Here is a 17,104-nt window from a genome sequence, read left to right on the forward strand (position 1 = left end):
ATATACTCGTCCATTTCATGGCAGATTCCGACGGACATCAGTAGCTGATGGACTAGGTTCTTGTCTCCTTCTTGTACTGCAGTACCTTGAGAGTAAATGGTGACACCATTCCTGACCACCACTGGTGTGTTGGGCATACACCTGATGACTCTAGTGTTGTCTGGTAGATTCTACAAACAAAGAGAGCTGATTGAGTTAGTTATGAGTTATGACTTAGTATGAATGGGTTTTGTTTAATGGTGATTATTAATAAACATGCAGCACAATGGTGACATATGCTAGTCCATTATACCTTCTCTATTGTTTCAATTGTCACTCCAGCTGCTACTGATACTATAAGGTGATCCTTTGTTATACAAGGGGACACTTCTTTCAATACTTTGGGTACTACGTGAGGTTTCACTGCTACCAATAGTACTTCACTGTTCTTTGCAGTCTCTTCATTGCTCTCAGTCACATTAATACCTAGATCCTGTAACCAAAACATATTCATAATTGAAACTATAGCTCCTGGCCAAAGTTAACATTCATTTGGAAGCGATGCAGACTGAGTAATCATCACTAATCACTAATCAGTACAAAATGCTGACCAATGCATGTATGATAGTCACCTACACATGAACTACTGGATGCATGCATACCCTTAAACTAATCATACACAATACAGAGAGTCTATTGCTAGAATTTGTGTGATGTACCTCAATTTTTTCCAGGTCTTTTCTTGAAGGAGCTGAAGCTGTTATCCTGTCTTTACTGATCAGTCCTGCTGCAAGGAACCCCCTTGCCAAAGCTGATGCAATCTTACCAGCTCCAAGGAAGCCTATAGAAGAAACTCCTAGAGACATTAGTCCTTGGTAGCGCTCTCTTTCCTTTAATCAGTAGCTATTGTGTGTAGTATATATTGATCAATGCAACCTTTTATGCGCAGGGCGGCTCTAAACTTCCACGTGGGTTGGCGCATGCGCAGTAGAGATAGTTTTCAAAAGTGAGGGAGACACACAGCAGGAGGTATTGTATTCTTTGGTCATTTTTATAATAAAAGGGAGAAGATTGCAGTAGCCTATTGTAGAGTTCAGTTCTCCGAGCCCTTCAGGACATGTTTTATGCTACTTTTGTCCTATCAAAGAAAGGCCCTTTAGCCAAAGTATGGCTGGCTGCCCATTGGGAGAAGAAGGTCACAAAGGCTCAGGTGTTTGAGACTGATGTTCAGAAAACTGTGGATGACATCATCTCCCCTCGAGTCAAGTTGGCTCTACGTACCTCAGGGCACCTCCTGTTGGGTATAGTCAGGATCTACTCGCGGAAACAAAAGTATCTGATCCAGGACCTAGGGGAGGCATGTGCTAAAATAAAGATGGCATTTCGGTACGAAAACTTCCATTAAGTAGCGGCCAAAGAGTAGCGGCCAAAGATTACATTTGGCTGTGACTTGGTTTTGAGATGTACATGTAATTGCGTTAATTATTAATTAATAATTATTAATTTATTTTATATTATTAGGCCAGGTGCCGTTGACCTGCCCAGTGAAGGAGGTGTGACCACTAGTGATACCATCACTCTCCCTGAGATACTCCAGAGTTTGGAATCAGCTGTAGCTGATTTGGGGTAAGGGGTGGGCGCTAATTAGAAACTAATTAATTATCAATATATTTATGTTCAATTACTGTTTAGTGCCACCGACTTTCAAGAAGACAAGTTTCAGAGCCGTGCTGAAGACATCACTCTAAAAGATGACGTGACCAATTTGAATAACATGCTCTCCCTCAATGACTTTGAAGGAATGGGAGCTGTTGACAATGATGAGTTTGGAGGAGTGTTGCAAGAATTTGAGATGCAACGGGATGAAGCTGAGACCAACATCACTGACACGTCACATCAGCAGCAAGCAGAGGTGTCTGGTGGGATAGAACCAGCAGAACCAAAACGACAAAGAAATGATATCACTGAATTTGGACATGGAGGACTTGTAAATATAGATGAAGCAGAGTTTGACGGTATAGCCGAAGCTTCTGTAGAGGGTGTGGCTCAGGAACAACAACAACAAGAGCCAATGGAGACTGAATCAATCCTTCCAGCACAAGAGGTGACGACAGGAGAAGAGAAAGACTTTGTCCTTCCACCAGTTGATGCTACCCTCCAGGGAATGAATAAACAAAGACAAAAGAGGAAGAGAAAGTTACTCATTGATAAAGAGAAGGAGCTACGAGGTGACATCATCAGGGCTCAACTGATGGATTATTCTGACACTCTCCGTACAGTCTCCTACCCTCCTCCTACTAAGAAGATGATGCTATCAAGACTAGGACAGGGACATGACTTCTTGTTTCAGAATCCAACCTGGCTCTCTTCCTCTCCTCTCTCTTCCCTTGTAACTAGAAACCTGCACCTTCTTCCAGCAGACACAGAAGTGCCCTTGATGGATGAAACTGTTGAGATGCAGCGAGAGAAAAACCCATCAATAATAGGAGGAGGGGGAGAGGGTGCCCCTGTTGATATGGACGCTGGTCCACTTCCTATTGAGGAGCCGATCCATGGCAATGATGATAACCCATTTTTGCCTCCAATGCAAGACCAAGATGAAGATGAGTCTATTTCTAGGGTAGTTCCCAATATTCCTGACTTTGAGGAGGCTGAGACTGAGGCAACACCCACCACTGAAACGCCAGAAGCAGTCGTTGAAGAGAAGAAGTGGAACAAGCGGACACAGCAGGTACTACGACAGCTAGAGAAAGGATTCCAACAGACTGACTCACTCCATTTCAGTGACATAGCACGTAAGTGTAACAGGAAGCAAGCTGCATCAAGATTCTATAGTTGTCTGCTCCTGGCTAAGGAAGGAGCAATAAAACTGGAGCAATCTAAACCTTATGCAGCCATTGTTATTACTGACAGCAGCATCACACCCAACTAACATGTTATCTTTCCCCCTCTCCTTCCCTCATTTTAAAAAACATGCCAACTCTTCATATAATGAAACTCTCAGACTTATTATCATACGTAATATTTGTTATTATTATTATCATTATTGTTGTTGTTGTTATCATTATTAAAGAACTCATTTATCCAGTATTGATTAGACTAGAGTGTGTTCAGGTTGTTTTTTTTGATATTAACATTTAAACAAAATTGATTTGTGCATGGCTATATACTTATAATAATAAACTGAAAAATATGACAATAACAATAATAATAATAATAATCATTATTATTATTAATACACGTTACACCACATCTTTATTTATTGTTATAGTTTGATGAAGCAATAATTAAAATAAAACAGTAATAATTAAAATGTCATCCTTTTCATTACCATGATGAATCCTCTTCCTCTGTCCTTCCAAACTTATAAACAAGTGTACTAAACAACAATAATAATAAATTAATAATAATACACTTTTAAAGTACCCACCTAATAAATATCAGTAGGTTTTGTATGAAGAATGATATTCCCTGCCATATATACATGTTAAAGTCTTCAGGACCACTGGGAGTTGGTGAGGGTGAGGCTGTCACATTATTTGAATCCAAAAGATCAAGATCTCTCCTACTGTGACCTCCTCCATGCTGCACAGCTGCAATAAGAAAGAATGTGTATTTTTAAAGTAGGATCTTGACTAACCTGGGACCAGGAACTGTTGTATGAATATCCAGAGTGAGCCGATGAGACCTCCAAATGCAAACAAGAACCCAATGAATAGCCAGGCCCGGGCAGCTAACAGGAGGGAGGGAATGACCACACCTACTAATCACTCACTTACCACGCCTACCAAGACACCCCTCGGTATAGGTATCACCCATTATCTGACCAGTGGAGACTGAATTAATCCTGGAGTAATGGACGTGGTACATAGTATCATTAGTATACATGTACATGTACGTGTGATTAAACTCACATCAGTAGTGCTATCGTTGAGAAGATCCCACACATAAAGTATGCCGCGTATATCGGCTCAGAATGATTCACACTGCTATCAATAACTAGCCACCAACCAATTGCAAACTAACAAAATATGTAATATTAAATAATAAAATTAATAATATTACTGTATAATTACCAGTCCTCCTGATATTGTAGAGGCAAATGCATTTCTCTTAGGAGCCAGCCATTCCTTCAGCCGCTCAGTATCGCAACACTCACAACTACAACTAATCTTATCAATACAGCCACTCATGACAGAAGAGAAGAAGAGAAGTGATAATAGTCGAGTCACGACTTGTAAACAGACACGCCTTCTTCATAAACCAAACCCACTGAATGGGCGTGGTGACACTGTTTTAGTCACGCCCATTAAAACATGGCTGCCTTTGCAACTTGTTGAGAAAGGCAGAAGCGAGCAGAAGGGAGAGAGAAGATGAGTTCTCACACTAGATACGGGGGAGGAGGCTCTTCTAGGAAGAAAGTGTGTGTTACTTACACTCTGAGAGAAGAGAGGGAGCCGAGGAACAGGTCAGGAGTCAATAGGGTACTAGTGGATAGCTCCTCCTCTTTGTCACGTGATCTCGTACTCACTGCTGGTAGGGACTCTATCATTAGGGCCTGGGACCTCAAGGAACTGAGCGAGACTAACGGAGAGGCAGTAAGAGTAGGAGAGGTTCATGTACTGATGTACATATACATTACCATAGGAATGCTTCCTGACACTGGAACACCACACTGGGTGGGTCAACGACATGGTACTGTGTAAAGGAGGCAATATACGTGAGTTATTAATAGTTATTATTAACGGTTATTATTAATAGTTATTATTAACAGTTATTATTAATAGTTATTATTAATAGTTATTATTAACGGTTATTATTAATAGTTATTATTAATGATTATTATTCTTTATTCCAGTGATGTCTGCTTCCTCTGATACCTCTCTGAAGGTCTGGGACCTATCCAGAGGATCCTGTACGTCGACCCTAAAACCTCACAGCGACTACATTCAAGCACTGGCCTACTCACCAGTCACTGATACCGTGGTCAGTGCTGGACTGGATCATGAGCTCTATCTGTGGGACATTAATGCTCTCACTTCACTCACGGCTTCTAAAAACACCGTCACTAGTAAGGAACTGTGTTTAACACTGTATAGCTAGTGATACCTGTGTGTCGAAATGTCGGATAATTTTAAAGAATTACACTTTGGCATTGCTTGGGATTCATTACAATTGAATCCACTAAAAGAATTTAATCTTTCATTTTTTATTCACAGCTATACATTATCATGTATGTTTTATGTATGTTCATTCTTTTTGTTGTAGCGATTCCGTTGAACGGGCAGAAGAAGTCTGTATACAGTGTAGACATTAACAAACAAGGGACGCTAGTGGTCTCTGGATCAACGGAAAAAGTGAGTCACTTAGTATCTCTTAGCCACACCCATTAATTAATGTATGTTGACTACACCCACTATTTAACAGGCTCTTAAAGTATGGGATACCAGATCATATCATAAATTAATGAAGCTAAAGGGTCACACTGATAATGTACGATCAGTAATACTCAACGAAGATGGGACTGAAGTGAGGAAGAATGAAGAAATATCTATATTATTATTATTATTATTATTATTATTGTTGTTGTTATTATTATTTCAGTGTCTCTCTGGCAGTTCTGATGGTACCGTTAGGTTATGGTCCATAGGTCAGCAGCGTTGTATTGAAACCTTTAGGCTACACACAGGCGGAGTCTGGGCTCTTGAAGTTGATGATAGTTTCAAGTATTTTTATTCCGGAGGGAAGGACAGGAATATCTACCTGACAGACATGACAGACAGTAATAGCATGTACATGTAAATAGATAGACATTATTGTGGCCCAAGGGTTCCTATAATTTTGTGACCCAAGGGTTCCTATAATTTTGCTGAATTTAATTTGTATGTTAGTGCTTTCACAAAAAAGCAGAGAATCTTACTCGCTATTTGCAAATTTTTGTGCAACAGAAATGTGTAGTTATCCTTGAGTAGTAATGGTGTGACAGTCTGTGTCTCCTCCAGGTAGTCGTGACAGCATTCTCCTGTGTACTGAGGAGAGATCAGTCCTGTCTCTAGCTCTTGATAAAACTGAAAATATCGAGTCACTTTGGGTCAGTACAACAGGGACCTCTGTTAATAAATGGGTGAGGATTATTATTAATGCTAATGAATTTACTATACAGTTAATAAAAGTGGACCAATTATTATTATTAATTATTAATGGTTATTATGATAGCCTGCCACTCCCCCTGAGATAAGCACTAATGGAACTGGTACTGAGGATAAAGACGAAGAGTCTGGTTGTCATAGTAACGGAGAAACGGAACACAACATCTCTCACTCCAGACCTCTCCTAACAATACCAGGTATTATAAACCAGACTGACCGGTTTTGAAAACCTGTTTCTGTAGGAGGTAAGACTATCGTTGAGTGTAAGATCTGCAATAACAAAAGAGAGGTACTGACCAAGGACAACACAGGGACCGTAGCACTTTGGGACGTCCTTCATGTAAGAGTTGTACCAGTCAAAACTTTCTTTCTTGTTTAAATTAATATTAATTTGTTGTCATTTAAAATTTGAAGCTACTGTACTTTATTTCATAATCCTGGCAGGCCGTCCTTATTGAAGAGTTGGGAAAGGTTGATATGGAGGAGGTATCACAGGATCAAAGATTCAACTCACTTTTTGTTCCAAACTGGTTCTCGTGTGACATTAGAACAGGAGTACGTTATAAAATTATAACAGGGACAGCAAATTCTTTACATTTCCTGATGCATATACATGTTCTTATGCTGTGTAGAAAGTTTGAGCTGATTCCAATCAAGTTTGGATTTTTTAGAAATTTTTAAAGTTGCTCCAAAATATTTTACCAACAATGAAAGTAGAGAATTCTCCATTTTTATTACATTTACTGATACATGTTCTTATGTTGTGCAGATGCTGAGTATTCGGTTGGAGGAAAGTGATTGCTTCTCTGCTTGGGTAATGGGGAATGACACCAACCTTCCTAATACCTCAGACCTGAAGCGTAAGAACCCACTCCAGCACACAGATACTTTGCATTATTAATGTTATTATACATTATTAATTACTGTTAGTATTATGGGCGGTATTATTTTATTTTACAGTTAATTATGGAGCGCTGATGTTAAAGGCTCTTTTTGAGAACTGGTCTGAGTTCCACGGATTGAAACAAGAGCAGAAAGAGACTCAAGAGAAACTAGAGGAAATGAGAGCCACCATTGGTAATTAATAACTGACATACTCTTTATTGACTCCTCCCCTTACTCTACCCCTTGATCCAGTGACCAGGAGCATGTTCTTATCTTCAGTTGAAACTGTTAGTGACTCCATTGAACTGGGCAGAGAGTTAGGACTAAGTGAACCTGATTTGAATTCATTACAAAATGAAGAAATGTCAAGAAGTAACTTACACAGTCAAATGTATGAGGTATGTTTATAATCAATTGATAAATATTGATATTATTATTATTATTTTGTTTTTAAGTGTTTTCAAGATGATTCTCTAACTCTTGAGCAGCTGTATAAAGCTTTTGTTAATTTGAAATATGATGACCTTGCACATAATCTGGAAAGTAAGATCTCTCATATCTTTTATTTATTTATTTGTTTATTTATAGAAATGCTCATTAGTTCGAAATCTGAAGGGAGTGGATCGGCTAGTAAAGTGGTAAGGGGAGGGGCGACGATCAAATATTTATCATCATTATTATCATTATTATTATTATTATTATTATTATTATTATTATTATTATTATTATTATTATTATTTGTTTTATATTTATTTAGGACACTAAGTTTTTCTCAGTTCCCGCCCACACTCCAGTGGTATTATCAGAGTCCACTGACTGTGGAGCTACTCTTGTTCGATTTACTGTCAGCAGTATCGTTAATAATCACGAGAAGAACCTTTTGAAAACCTTCTGTCCTTTATGGATATCAGATATAGTTGTACAGGTGGGTATGGCTAGTTATTAATAGTTATTAATATTAGTTATTAATATTAATAGGCTCAGTTGCCCCCACAGCCCAAGATGAGTTTTGTATTAGCAAAAGAATCAAGTGGAAAGAATGCCAAATCGTGAGTGGGCGTGGTTGTGGGTGTGGGTTACAACTCTATTCATTCATTCATACAGTGACAGACTGTCGGCTCAGGATATACTGACTGTACGTAAAGTAACGGAGTACCTTCAGGGAAAACTCTACGGGAATGAAGAGACAAGAGATAAGATTGAGATATACTGTCAGGGACAAGTAATGATGATACTACTAAGTTCATTATACCACCTCTCTCTCTCTCTCTCCCTCGTTAGCTGTTAGATAATTCTCTTGACATGAGAACTGTCCGTCATACTGTCTGGAAAAGTGGCGGTGACATGAAATTATTTTATAAAATAATTGAGTATGAGACTCCACCGGTTACCATAGTAACTGATACCGGAGAAGAAGTAGCCGAAGACCAAGAGGAGGAGGAGGAGGAGAAGGATCCCGAGAATAAAATGGAGTCTTCACCGACTTAAGGTCTTCACCCTCTTAAGATGACACAGTTCACATTATGTACACAAGAACCTCTTCCCTTCTCTTCATCTCTTGGTCTGACAGAATACTCAGAATTATATTGTTATTCCTTTTAACCATGTTCGTATGTTGTCATTAGTTTATGATTCTTTAGAAATAAATAAAATAATAAAACACAAATCTCTGCAATTAAATTATTATTATTATTTAATAATATTCTCCACCAGCTCCGCCCTCTTCATCATCATCATCAATCATGACATCATCCCCTCCTGGATCAAAGTAACTTAATTGATAATCTCCTTGTTCCTCTTCCTCCTCCTCATCGTACACCTCCTCCTCCTCCTCCTCCCCTACCTCCTCCTCCCCCTCAGTATACCCAGCCCTAATGTTGATCAGGTCTATACTACCCACAGTGATGGTATCTCCTAATGGAGGACTGGTTGTATCAGCAATGTTGAGTTTGCTGGTTCCAAACTGGGTACCAGAGGTTGGCTTTAAAGCTTTCTTGTGTCTTTGAGCCTTTTTTATTGTCCTCTTTGTTTTGGGATGCAGTTCCTTAGGTAACCTTTGTTGCCATGACGGCGTACTGGCTAGTATTTCCATGATGTCCGTTTCATCTTTGGTCTTATATTTATCCGAATATCTGACAATGTTCAGTTCGTGGTCTCTTTGGCTCTTTCTTAAATAGAATACAGAATCTTGCATGGCTACCCTCAGGGAGGATTTCTTTCCCAGTAATTCAACGTATAGTTCATTATCAGTGAGGTCTAGAGGCCTCTTGTCTAATGGCGGGAAGAGAGGAGATGGTTCTAGTGATGGAGGCGGTATCCTTTCTCCAGGAGGCACTCCTAGTCCTTCTAGATTAGATGCTGGACGGCCTGACCCTCTCCTGCGCCCTCTACTCATTCCGCTTGCTGTCTTTCTCTTCTCTTTTCCAGAGCTACCTATCTGGCGCCATTTTATTATGATTCTATTTAATGCTCATTTCAAAATGGCTGCCTAAAGTGAGGTCAAGTTTTTAACCCTTCCATATCACTCCATTTTAATTAGCATGTCTTCTTCATCAAGCTTGAGCAGCAGTGAGTCTGAGGGAGAAAGGAGAGAGAAAAGGAGAAAAAGGAAAAGAAAAATAGAAAAGGATTCATCTTTAAGTGAAGAGTCGTCTTCAAGTGATGGAGGCCAGAGGGTAATCTTGAAAAAGAAAAAGAGAAAGAAAGAAAAAGGCAAAGATGATTCTAGTTTCACGTCATTTCAAGCAAAGAAAAAGAAAAAACATTCTAAAAGTAGCAAGAGGCACAATAAAGAGAAGCACAAGAAGTCAAAGAAGAAGAAGTCAAAAGACAACAAGTCTAACCTTGATTGGTCCAATGCCATCCAACTATCAGCTCCTCCTGTTCCTTCAGCTCCTCCTCCTCCAATAGACACTACTCCTTTAATAACTACTCATCCACCTTTGAAGTAAAATATAATTTAATTATTTTACAAACTATTAAAGTTTCCTCAAAATTGGACCAAAATCCCTGTACTGTAGTACAGGAATTTTGGCCAAATTTTGCCAAAAATGAAAAGTAGAGAATTCTCCATTTTTATTATATTTTCTGATGTATATACATGTACTTATGTTGTGTAGAAAGTTTGAGGTGATTCCGATCAAGTTTGGATTTTTTACGAATTTTTTAAGTTGCTCCAAAATCGGGTAAAAGTCCCTGTACTATAGTACAGGGACTTTGGCCAAATTTCACCAAAAATGAAAAGTTTAAAATTCTAAATTTTTATTACATTTTCTGATACATATACATGTTGTTATGCTGTGTAGAAAGTTTGAGCTGATTCCGATCAAGTTTGGATTTTTTACGAATTTTTTAAGTTGCTCCAAAATCGGGTAAAAGTCCCTGTACTATAGTACAGGGACTTTGGCCAAATTTCACCAAAAATGAAAAGTTTAGAATTCTAAATTTTTATTACATTTCCTGATACATTACATATGTCTTATAGTGTCCCATCTTGTAAGACTCATGATGCTATTGTACATTATATAGAGTATTTCCTTCACTTTAGACGTAGCTACGGTCCCATGACTCAGTTTGATTATGTTAAACAACAAAGTGTCGTTAGAAGAGTTGTTGATCCTGAAACTGGTAGGAGCAGGTCAGATCCTATTTGTTTATTTGTTTGTTTATTTGTTTATTTGTTTATTTGCAGGTTAGTGAAAGGCGATGGTGAGATTATTGAGGAGATTGTTAGTAGGGACAGGCACAAGGCAATTAATAAAGTATTAATTAATTTATTTATTTATTAATTAATTTATTTATTTGTTTGTTTGTTATATTTTGCTTGTTTGTTTTGTCTAGCTTGCAACACAGGGAGATGGTCTCTCTTTTCAAACTGGTCTGAAGAAATTATAATTTTAACTAAAACTTTATCAATAATTTTGATATTAAATATGATATTCATGACACCATTTTATTAACTGGGCGTGGCTTCAAGCTACGCGTACGCCTACAAACCTCAATCACCAGCAGCTGAGTCATAATTCTGGACAAACAAAGATGACCTCTCTCCTGTTTTCTCTTTTATTCCTTCTCTTCTCCTCCTCAGTGAGAGGGCAGTGTTCTAATATCACGATGCCCATGGTACTGAGCATTGTCAATCAAAACTATCCGGTAGGAGAAGGAGGCTCAGCCAACACGTCCATTAACCACTGGTACGTGACCTGTACTGCTTCTGGCGGTAGTTTTGGAACCTTTTCCAGTTCTTCAATCATTGCTAATGTAACTGTACACGTTCCAGACCTTGGAATAGACCTGGTTGCTCTTGATACCAGCTGCAGCAGTGGAGAGTGGATTCTCAGTGGATCCTTGGCCTTCCCTTCTGATACTCAGTTTGCTGCGAGACTTAACGCAACTCAACGTGTTAACTGCAGGAGGTGTAGGTTAGGGATCTCTAATTATGATCCTTTGACAAACTGTGTCGGTAAGTACATGTATAATATACTAATGATATACTAATGATATACTAATGATATACTAATGATATACTAATAATACTCATACATAGTTATATTGTGCATCAGCTTATTATACATCAGGTTATATTATTGTTTATTATTATTATTATTATTATTATTATTATTATTATTATTATTATTATTATTATTGTTGTTGTTGTTGTTTATTATTATTATTATTATTATTGTTGTTGTTGTTGTTTATTATTATTATTATTATTATTATTATTGTTGTTGTTTATTATTATTATTATTATTATTATACTCTTGATGTGGTCTTTCCTTTAGATTGTTATCAAGACTGCAGTGTTGGTACCACTTACTGTACCAATTCAGGTTGCTGTCCTTACTATTCCATTGACACTAACTCTTGCACTAATGAATGTGGATCAAACCAACATCCAAACTCTTCAACTTTTATATGTCAATGTGACGAGTTTTATACTGGATCAGACTGCTCAAGTGAGCTAGGGAGAGAGAGATGAGTCATATATGTCTTCTTGTTTTCATAATGTTATGGTTTATGTTATACTGTTTGTTATATTTCCTCTTGGTAAACCAACCTTTACTTCCCTTCCCCTCTCTTCTCTAGATTGTTCCATAGTTTGTCAAAATGGCGGAGTACGAAACTCCACCTCCTGCTCATGTACATGTACGTCAGGCTATACAGGTGCTACATGTACAGAGGACATTAACGAGTGTACTACCTCTCCTTCCCCTGTTTGTCGTAATGGTGGTTCATGTAGCAACACAGCAGGTGGTTATGAATGTGTGTGTGCATTAGGCTACACTGGGCCCGATTGTGTTATCAATATTGATGATTGTGATCCAGACCCCTGTGTCAATGGCACATGTAGCGATGGTATTAATGGATACACGTGTTCCTGTGCAGCTGGTTTTACAGGAAAGAACTGTGACGTTAATATCAATGAGTGTGATGGTAATCCTTGCAATAATGGAGGGACGTGTACTGATGGTATCAACAGGTATATATGTACATGTACATCTCAATATAATGGAACCACCTGTGATGATGATGTTAATGAATGTCAGACTAATCCTCCTTATGGCCCTTGTCTTAACGGTGGCTCTTGTGATAATGAAGTGGGCGGGTTTAGCTGCCGTTGTGAAGGACCATGGACTGGTGGACTGTGTGACCAATGTACCATTGGAGAGAACTGTGTAACTGGAGACTGTGACCCCACCTCATTCACTTGTACCCAGTGTGAGGACCAGTACTCACTGGTCAATGGGACATGTGGTACGTTACTAATAATAGACAATGTTACTAATAATAGCTGATTCCTGTATTTCTTGAGTTATGACCATTAAAAAATGGGCTGATTTTTGAAAAATACCCAAGGCTATAGCCCATGGTTTTTTCCAAAAAATGGCTCCGAAATCTCCCCAAATTTTTATTACATTTTCTGGTACATATTGATGTCCTTATGCTACATAGAAAGTTTGAGTTGATTCCGGCAAAGAATTTTGAATTATGACCATTTTTAAAAACAGGCCAATTTTTGAAAAATACCCAAGGCTATAGCCCATGGTTTCTTTCAAAAAATGGCTCCTATACTGTTACTAATAATAGACTTCTGTAATTTGCTAAAAATAGATACAATTTCTTTCTCTTTATAGTCAGTTGCAGTGTGAAGGACTGTACCTCTTGTACTTATAAAGACAACTGTACGTCGTGTGCCAATAGTCTTGTACCAAGTGATGAGGGAAGGATCTGTTCCCCTCCTATTGTTGTTAGTCCGCCAACTAGAGAACCAGGAAGGGGGAGTGGCCTGAATACTGGAGCTATCATTGGTTAGTGTATAAAAATTGATAATATTTTATCTTCTCTCTCTCTCTCTCTTCTCTAGGTATAATTGCAGCTTTCCTAATCATATTGATTATAATAGCCATCATAATAGCAGTTGTCATTGTGGTACTAGCTAAAGTGAATAAGGAAAAACCTCCAACTTATAAAGTAAAGACACAGAATGATCCTGATAAAGAGTAAGTAGCTACTGGGTAATGGGAGTCGAATCTACTTTAATCATTTTCACTTTTCTCTCTCCCTCTCCATCCCTCCCCCCTCTCTCTCTCCCTCCCCCCTCTCTCTCTCCCTCCCCCCCTCTCTCCCTCCCTTCAGAATAATATTAACAAAAATATCAAACATATAACAAGAGCTCATGCTGCACCCTCTATAGCTACTATTGTATACTAAACTAATAATAATAATAATAATGATAATAATAATAATAATAATAATAATAATAATAATAATAATAATGATAATAATAATAATAATAATAGTAATAATGCACAAGTGACTAGTGTTTATTTTTAGAAGTTAATTATCAATATCTTGTTGCATGTATCTGTGTATATTCATAATTATATATTTTGTATTCTTCTCACTAATTTTTGTATAATGATACCCTTATGTTAAAAAACTATTTCCAATAACATAATTAATATCATTTCTATTGAACACTATTATTAAACATTAATGTGTCAAATGTTTCAGGATTGTCTCTTGTAATACATTAAAAACACGACAATCAGTGGAACCATCATCCAACTTGAAAACGTCACTGCATACCAAAATTTCCCCGGCCCCCCAGAGGAGGTGTGGCCAATATTTCTTAGCCCCTCCCATTCTTCTATCTTCCTCACTCGTTCTTCCAGTGACTCTAACCTTTGATTTATATCAACTGAACCAGCATAAGGGATCTCCTCTGGTTGTATACTATTAATGGTTTGATTATTTAATTTATTAAATTATTAGACCCACGACTGCTCTTCGGCTGAAGACGACAATATTCCGACCCCTCCCCTTCCTGTCACGTGACTAGAGGATATATCATCTCTACTACCACCCAACGTAATAGTGTCAGGAACCTTGAAACGACAAACACAGTAAAACAAAATAAAATAATTATTATTATATAATAGATACAGTGATTCTCTCTCAGTCTCTTGCTGTTACTTTCATCTGTCTGTGTTGAGGTTGCTTAGTTCCATCTTCTTGTCCAGTAGAAAGTTGTATTTTATCAGGGACACTCATTAGCTTGTAACCAGTAGCCATTTTAAATAGGCGTGGCTTATTAAAGGGTTAAATTAAAATAGGCGTGGCTTATTCTAAATAAAAATGGCATCAGCAGCAAAGTCAAAGACGTAAGTACATCCTCTTCCTCTCTCCTGTAATGGCTCTCTCTCCTCCTAGAGACATTAAAGTTATTATTCTTGGAGACACTAACGTCGGGAAGACCTGCCTAATACAACGATACCTGACAGGGGAATTCGCTGAAACAGTCACAGTAAGAGCCTATTGCTAGTGTATGATACACTGCAAGTGGAATATTAAAATAATAATAATAATAGTAGTAGCGTTTATTGAAGTTGCGCTTGTTGAATGTTGTTGGGTGGAGCTCGTTGTAGTTTGAAGTATTGTAAGTTATTAACACCTTAATGAGCTAAGGGGAGCCACACCCAAAGAATGACTCCACCCACCAAGGATAGCTGGACAGTTTATTCTTATCGTCTTCATTTCCATTAAATGCAATTCCCTATAGTGGGAGGTGCTAAAAGTTAATATTGTATTAGAAAATGTTATTAAAATTGAGAATTCTCACTTTTTCATTTTTAGCAAAATTTGGCCCGAGACCATGTACTATAGTACAGGGACTTTTACCCGATTTTTGAGTAACTTTAAAAATTCATAAAAAATCTAAACGTGATTGAAATCAGCTCAAACTTTCTACACAGCATAAGTACATGTATATGTATCAGAAAATGTAATAAAAATTTAGAATTCTCTACTTTTCATTTTTGACAAAATTTGGCCAAAGTCCCTGTACTATAGTACAGGGACTTTGGCCCAATTTTTGAGCAACTTTAAAAATTCATAAAAAATTCAAACTTGATCAGAATTGACTCAAACTTTGTACGCAACATAAATACATGTATATGTATCAGGAAATGTAATAAAAATTGAGAATTCTCTCCTAGTCATTTTTGGCAAAATTTGGCCCAAGACCATGTACTATAGTACAGGGACTTTGGCCCAATTTTCAAGTAACTTTAAAATTCATAAAACATGTAAACTCGATTGGAATCATTAGTCAATGTTGTTAATATTTACTAGTAATTATTTATTTTCATTAGAGTATTGGTGCTTCATTGGCTCTGAAGAAATGGGGAGAATGGAACATTGCACTCTGGGTAAGAGACCATGTGACTATCATGTGATGATGTCATGCTCAATCAATGCTCCTCCTTCCCACAGGATACAGCTGGTGAAGAGAAGTATGCTAGTTTAAGTTCATTTTATTGTCGTGGTGCTCATGTGGCCATTCTGGCCATTGATCTTACAAAGAAATCGTCTTTAGAAAAACTAGAACAAGTATTCATTCCACTCCTTGAGGAACAAGCCCCCACCTGCTTTACTGTTGTTGTGGGAACCAAACTGGACCTTATAAACAGCAAAGGAAGAGAGATTGGTTCCTCTGAAGGAAAGTCCCTGGCAGTCCGTCAGCACCAGAGACAGCTGGAGAGAGCCCTGAGGTCAAACCCAAATACGTTCCTTGTCAAAGTTCAAAGCCATGAGTCTTACTTTGAAACCAGCTCAAAGACAGGGGCTGGGGTGACTGACCTCTTCCAGTACATAGAGAGGATTGTACTCATACAGCTGCAGAAGTCAGGTGTTACGCCAGGTGGAGGGGATAGTTCGGAGAAGAATCGACGGGGAAGTAGCAGAGCTCGGCCTGATTCTACAATACGACTTGATAATCCTCCACCTGCTAGCACACAGCCATCTCAATCAGGCTGCTGCAAGAATTGATTAACACTTATTAATACTTATTGTTATTATTATTATTATTATTGTTATTATTAAAACTAGCATTATACATTGTTAAGTATTTTTCAAGGTGTATGTAATGTAAGTGTAATTTTATGCAATAAAAATTGAAATATTTATCCTTTCTCTCTATTATCATGTTAAAGTCTTTATATTTCTTTTGATTTAAAACTCTTCCTCATAAAAAATTAAGTCCTCATGCCAATTCCTCATGTATTCATTGTATGTAGCACTTAACTCATCAGCATCTGCTCCTCCTGCAGCATAAAAATAATATTAAAATATTTTGTAATTTTACAAGTTGTTTTTGACACCTTGTTAACACCTTGAGGTGTGAACTGGAGTGTGAACAGGAAGTACACTATGATTATTATAATTACAAAGGTCATTTCTTTCTTTTTTCCAGTTCAATTTATGCATTATTTCAGTTATTCAACTGATACACATGCATACCTGATGGTTGGTTGGTGTCTATATTGTTAAAGTCTCCTACAGTTCCTGTTGGTCTCAGTGATCTAGCATCATTCTGCCAGTTTTGCTGATAACCTATTCCATCACTGAGGCTCTCATACCAGTCTCTTTGTAAATCTATCATTATAATTATAATTGTCATTATTATTATTACTATTATTATTATTATTATTATTATTATAAGAACTACAGAAAGCAGACAAGAAAATAAATGAGGAAGGGATGAAAGAAGAGGATAGAGGAGAGAAAAGAGAAACTATAAAAGAGTC

General features: G+C 37.6%; 9 protein-coding genes and 1 long non-coding RNA gene across 10 annotated transcripts; 5 read left to right on the forward strand and 5 right to left on the reverse strand.

Moving 5' to 3' along the window:
• Nucleotides 1–2: 2 nt before the first annotated feature.
• LOC100633348 (pyrroline-5-carboxylate reductase 1, mitochondrial-like) lies at nucleotides 3–902 on the reverse strand (the record flags this gene model as incomplete). Its single annotated transcript, XM_003388421.2, has 3 exons — nucleotides 699–902; nucleotides 293–472; nucleotides 3–170 (listed from the first exon to the last, which is right to left on the reverse strand). Coding segments are annotated over exons 1-3 (495 nt in total), but the record flags the coding sequence as incomplete, so codon positions are not given.
• Nucleotides 903–973: 71 nt separating this feature from the next.
• Nucleotides 974–3,126, forward strand: LOC100633475 (double-strand-break repair protein rad21 homolog). Its single transcript, XM_003388422.3, has 3 exons — nucleotides 974–1,365; nucleotides 1,501–1,605; nucleotides 1,672–3,126. The coding sequence occupies exons 1-3, from the start codon at nucleotides 1,097–1,099 to the stop codon at nucleotides 2,909–2,911; spliced, it is 1,614 nt and encodes a 537-aa protein (XP_003388470.1). The 5' UTR covers nucleotides 974–1,096; the 3' UTR covers nucleotides 2,912–3,126.
• Nucleotides 3,127–4,222, reverse strand: LOC100640459 (transmembrane protein 50B-like). Its single transcript, XM_003388396.3, has 6 exons — nucleotides 4,056–4,222; nucleotides 3,894–4,000; nucleotides 3,759–3,826; nucleotides 3,620–3,712; nucleotides 3,410–3,572; nucleotides 3,127–3,358 (listed from the first exon to the last, which is right to left on the reverse strand). Exons 1-6 carry the CDS (start codon nucleotides 4,170–4,172, stop codon nucleotides 3,307–3,309), a joined length of 600 nt encoding a protein of 199 aa, XP_003388444.1. The 5' UTR covers nucleotides 4,173–4,222; the 3' UTR covers nucleotides 3,127–3,306.
• A 44-nt stretch (nucleotides 4,223–4,266) lies between these two features.
• On the forward strand, nucleotides 4,267–8,668 carry LOC100633600 (WD repeat-containing protein 48-like). Its single transcript, XM_019999648.1, has 19 exons — nucleotides 4,267–4,577; nucleotides 4,627–4,699; nucleotides 4,838–5,050; nucleotides 5,248–5,336; nucleotides 5,407–5,508; nucleotides 5,584–5,761; nucleotides 5,982–6,103; nucleotides 6,196–6,325; nucleotides 6,371–6,468; nucleotides 6,573–6,683; nucleotides 6,898–6,988; nucleotides 7,089–7,205; nucleotides 7,266–7,411; nucleotides 7,469–7,556; nucleotides 7,602–7,651; nucleotides 7,771–7,938; nucleotides 7,992–8,062; nucleotides 8,118–8,235; nucleotides 8,295–8,668. The coding sequence occupies exons 1-19, from the start codon at nucleotides 4,353–4,355 to the stop codon at nucleotides 8,499–8,501; spliced, it is 2,397 nt and encodes a 798-aa protein (XP_019855207.1). The 5' UTR covers nucleotides 4,267–4,352; the 3' UTR covers nucleotides 8,502–8,668.
• LOC105313674 (DNA-directed RNA polymerase III subunit RPC7-like) lies at nucleotides 8,625–9,483 on the reverse strand. The gene has a single exon (XM_011407292.2). It carries the CDS (start codon nucleotides 9,406–9,408, stop codon nucleotides 8,707–8,709), a length of 702 nt encoding a protein of 233 aa, XP_011405594.1. The 5' UTR covers nucleotides 9,409–9,483; the 3' UTR covers nucleotides 8,625–8,706.
• LOC100633728 (ADP-ribosylation factor-like protein 6-interacting protein 4) lies at nucleotides 9,470–10,963 on the forward strand. Its single transcript, XM_019999650.1, has 5 exons — nucleotides 9,470–9,506; nucleotides 9,553–9,960; nucleotides 10,561–10,650; nucleotides 10,705–10,774; nucleotides 10,854–10,963. Exons 2-5 carry the CDS (start codon nucleotides 9,554–9,556, stop codon nucleotides 10,905–10,907), a joined length of 621 nt encoding a protein of 206 aa, XP_019855209.1. The 5' UTR covers nucleotides 9,470–9,506; nucleotide 9,553; the 3' UTR covers nucleotides 10,908–10,963.
• A 17-nt stretch (nucleotides 10,964–10,980) lies between these two features.
• On the forward strand, nucleotides 10,981–13,959 carry LOC105313675 (fibropellin-1-like). Its single transcript, XM_019999649.1, has 6 exons — nucleotides 10,981–11,475; nucleotides 11,798–11,971; nucleotides 12,102–12,770; nucleotides 13,151–13,324; nucleotides 13,381–13,516; nucleotides 13,653–13,959. Exons 1-6 carry the CDS (start codon nucleotides 11,052–11,054, stop codon nucleotides 13,681–13,683), a joined length of 1,608 nt encoding a protein of 535 aa, XP_019855208.1. The 5' UTR covers nucleotides 10,981–11,051; the 3' UTR covers nucleotides 13,684–13,959.
• LOC105313665 (uncharacterized) lies at nucleotides 13,939–14,620 on the reverse strand. Its single transcript, XM_011407266.2, has 3 exons — nucleotides 14,493–14,620; nucleotides 14,298–14,404; nucleotides 13,939–14,252 (listed from the first exon to the last, which is right to left on the reverse strand). The coding sequence occupies exons 1-3, from the start codon at nucleotides 14,589–14,591 to the stop codon at nucleotides 14,027–14,029; spliced, it is 432 nt and encodes a 143-aa protein (XP_011405568.1). The 5' UTR covers nucleotides 14,592–14,620; the 3' UTR covers nucleotides 13,939–14,026.
• Nucleotides 14,621–14,628: 8 nt separating this feature from the next.
• Nucleotides 14,629–16,536, forward strand: LOC100633856 (ras-related protein Rab-20-like). Its single transcript, XM_003388425.3, has 4 exons — nucleotides 14,629–14,680; nucleotides 14,730–14,823; nucleotides 15,671–15,727; nucleotides 15,792–16,536. Exons 1-4 carry the CDS (start codon nucleotides 14,655–14,657, stop codon nucleotides 16,344–16,346), a joined length of 732 nt encoding a protein of 243 aa, XP_003388473.2. The 5' UTR covers nucleotides 14,629–14,654; the 3' UTR covers nucleotides 16,347–16,536.
• LOC100633983 (uncharacterized) lies at nucleotides 16,520–16,952 on the reverse strand. The gene is made up of 2 exons (XR_002185828.1): nucleotides 16,818–16,952; nucleotides 16,520–16,621 (listed from the first exon to the last, which is right to left on the reverse strand). It is a non-coding gene; the product is annotated as an uncharacterized LOC100633983 (long non-coding RNA).
• Nucleotides 16,953–17,104: the final 152 nt, after the last annotated feature.

This window comes from Amphimedon queenslandica, unplaced genomic scaffold (assembly GCF_000090795.2).
Source record: "Amphimedon queenslandica unplaced genomic scaffold, v1.1 AMPQUscaffold_13251, whole genome shotgun sequence".
In the NCBI taxonomy this organism is placed as follows: domain Eukaryota; kingdom Metazoa; phylum Porifera; class Demospongiae; order Haplosclerida; family Niphatidae; genus Amphimedon; species Amphimedon queenslandica.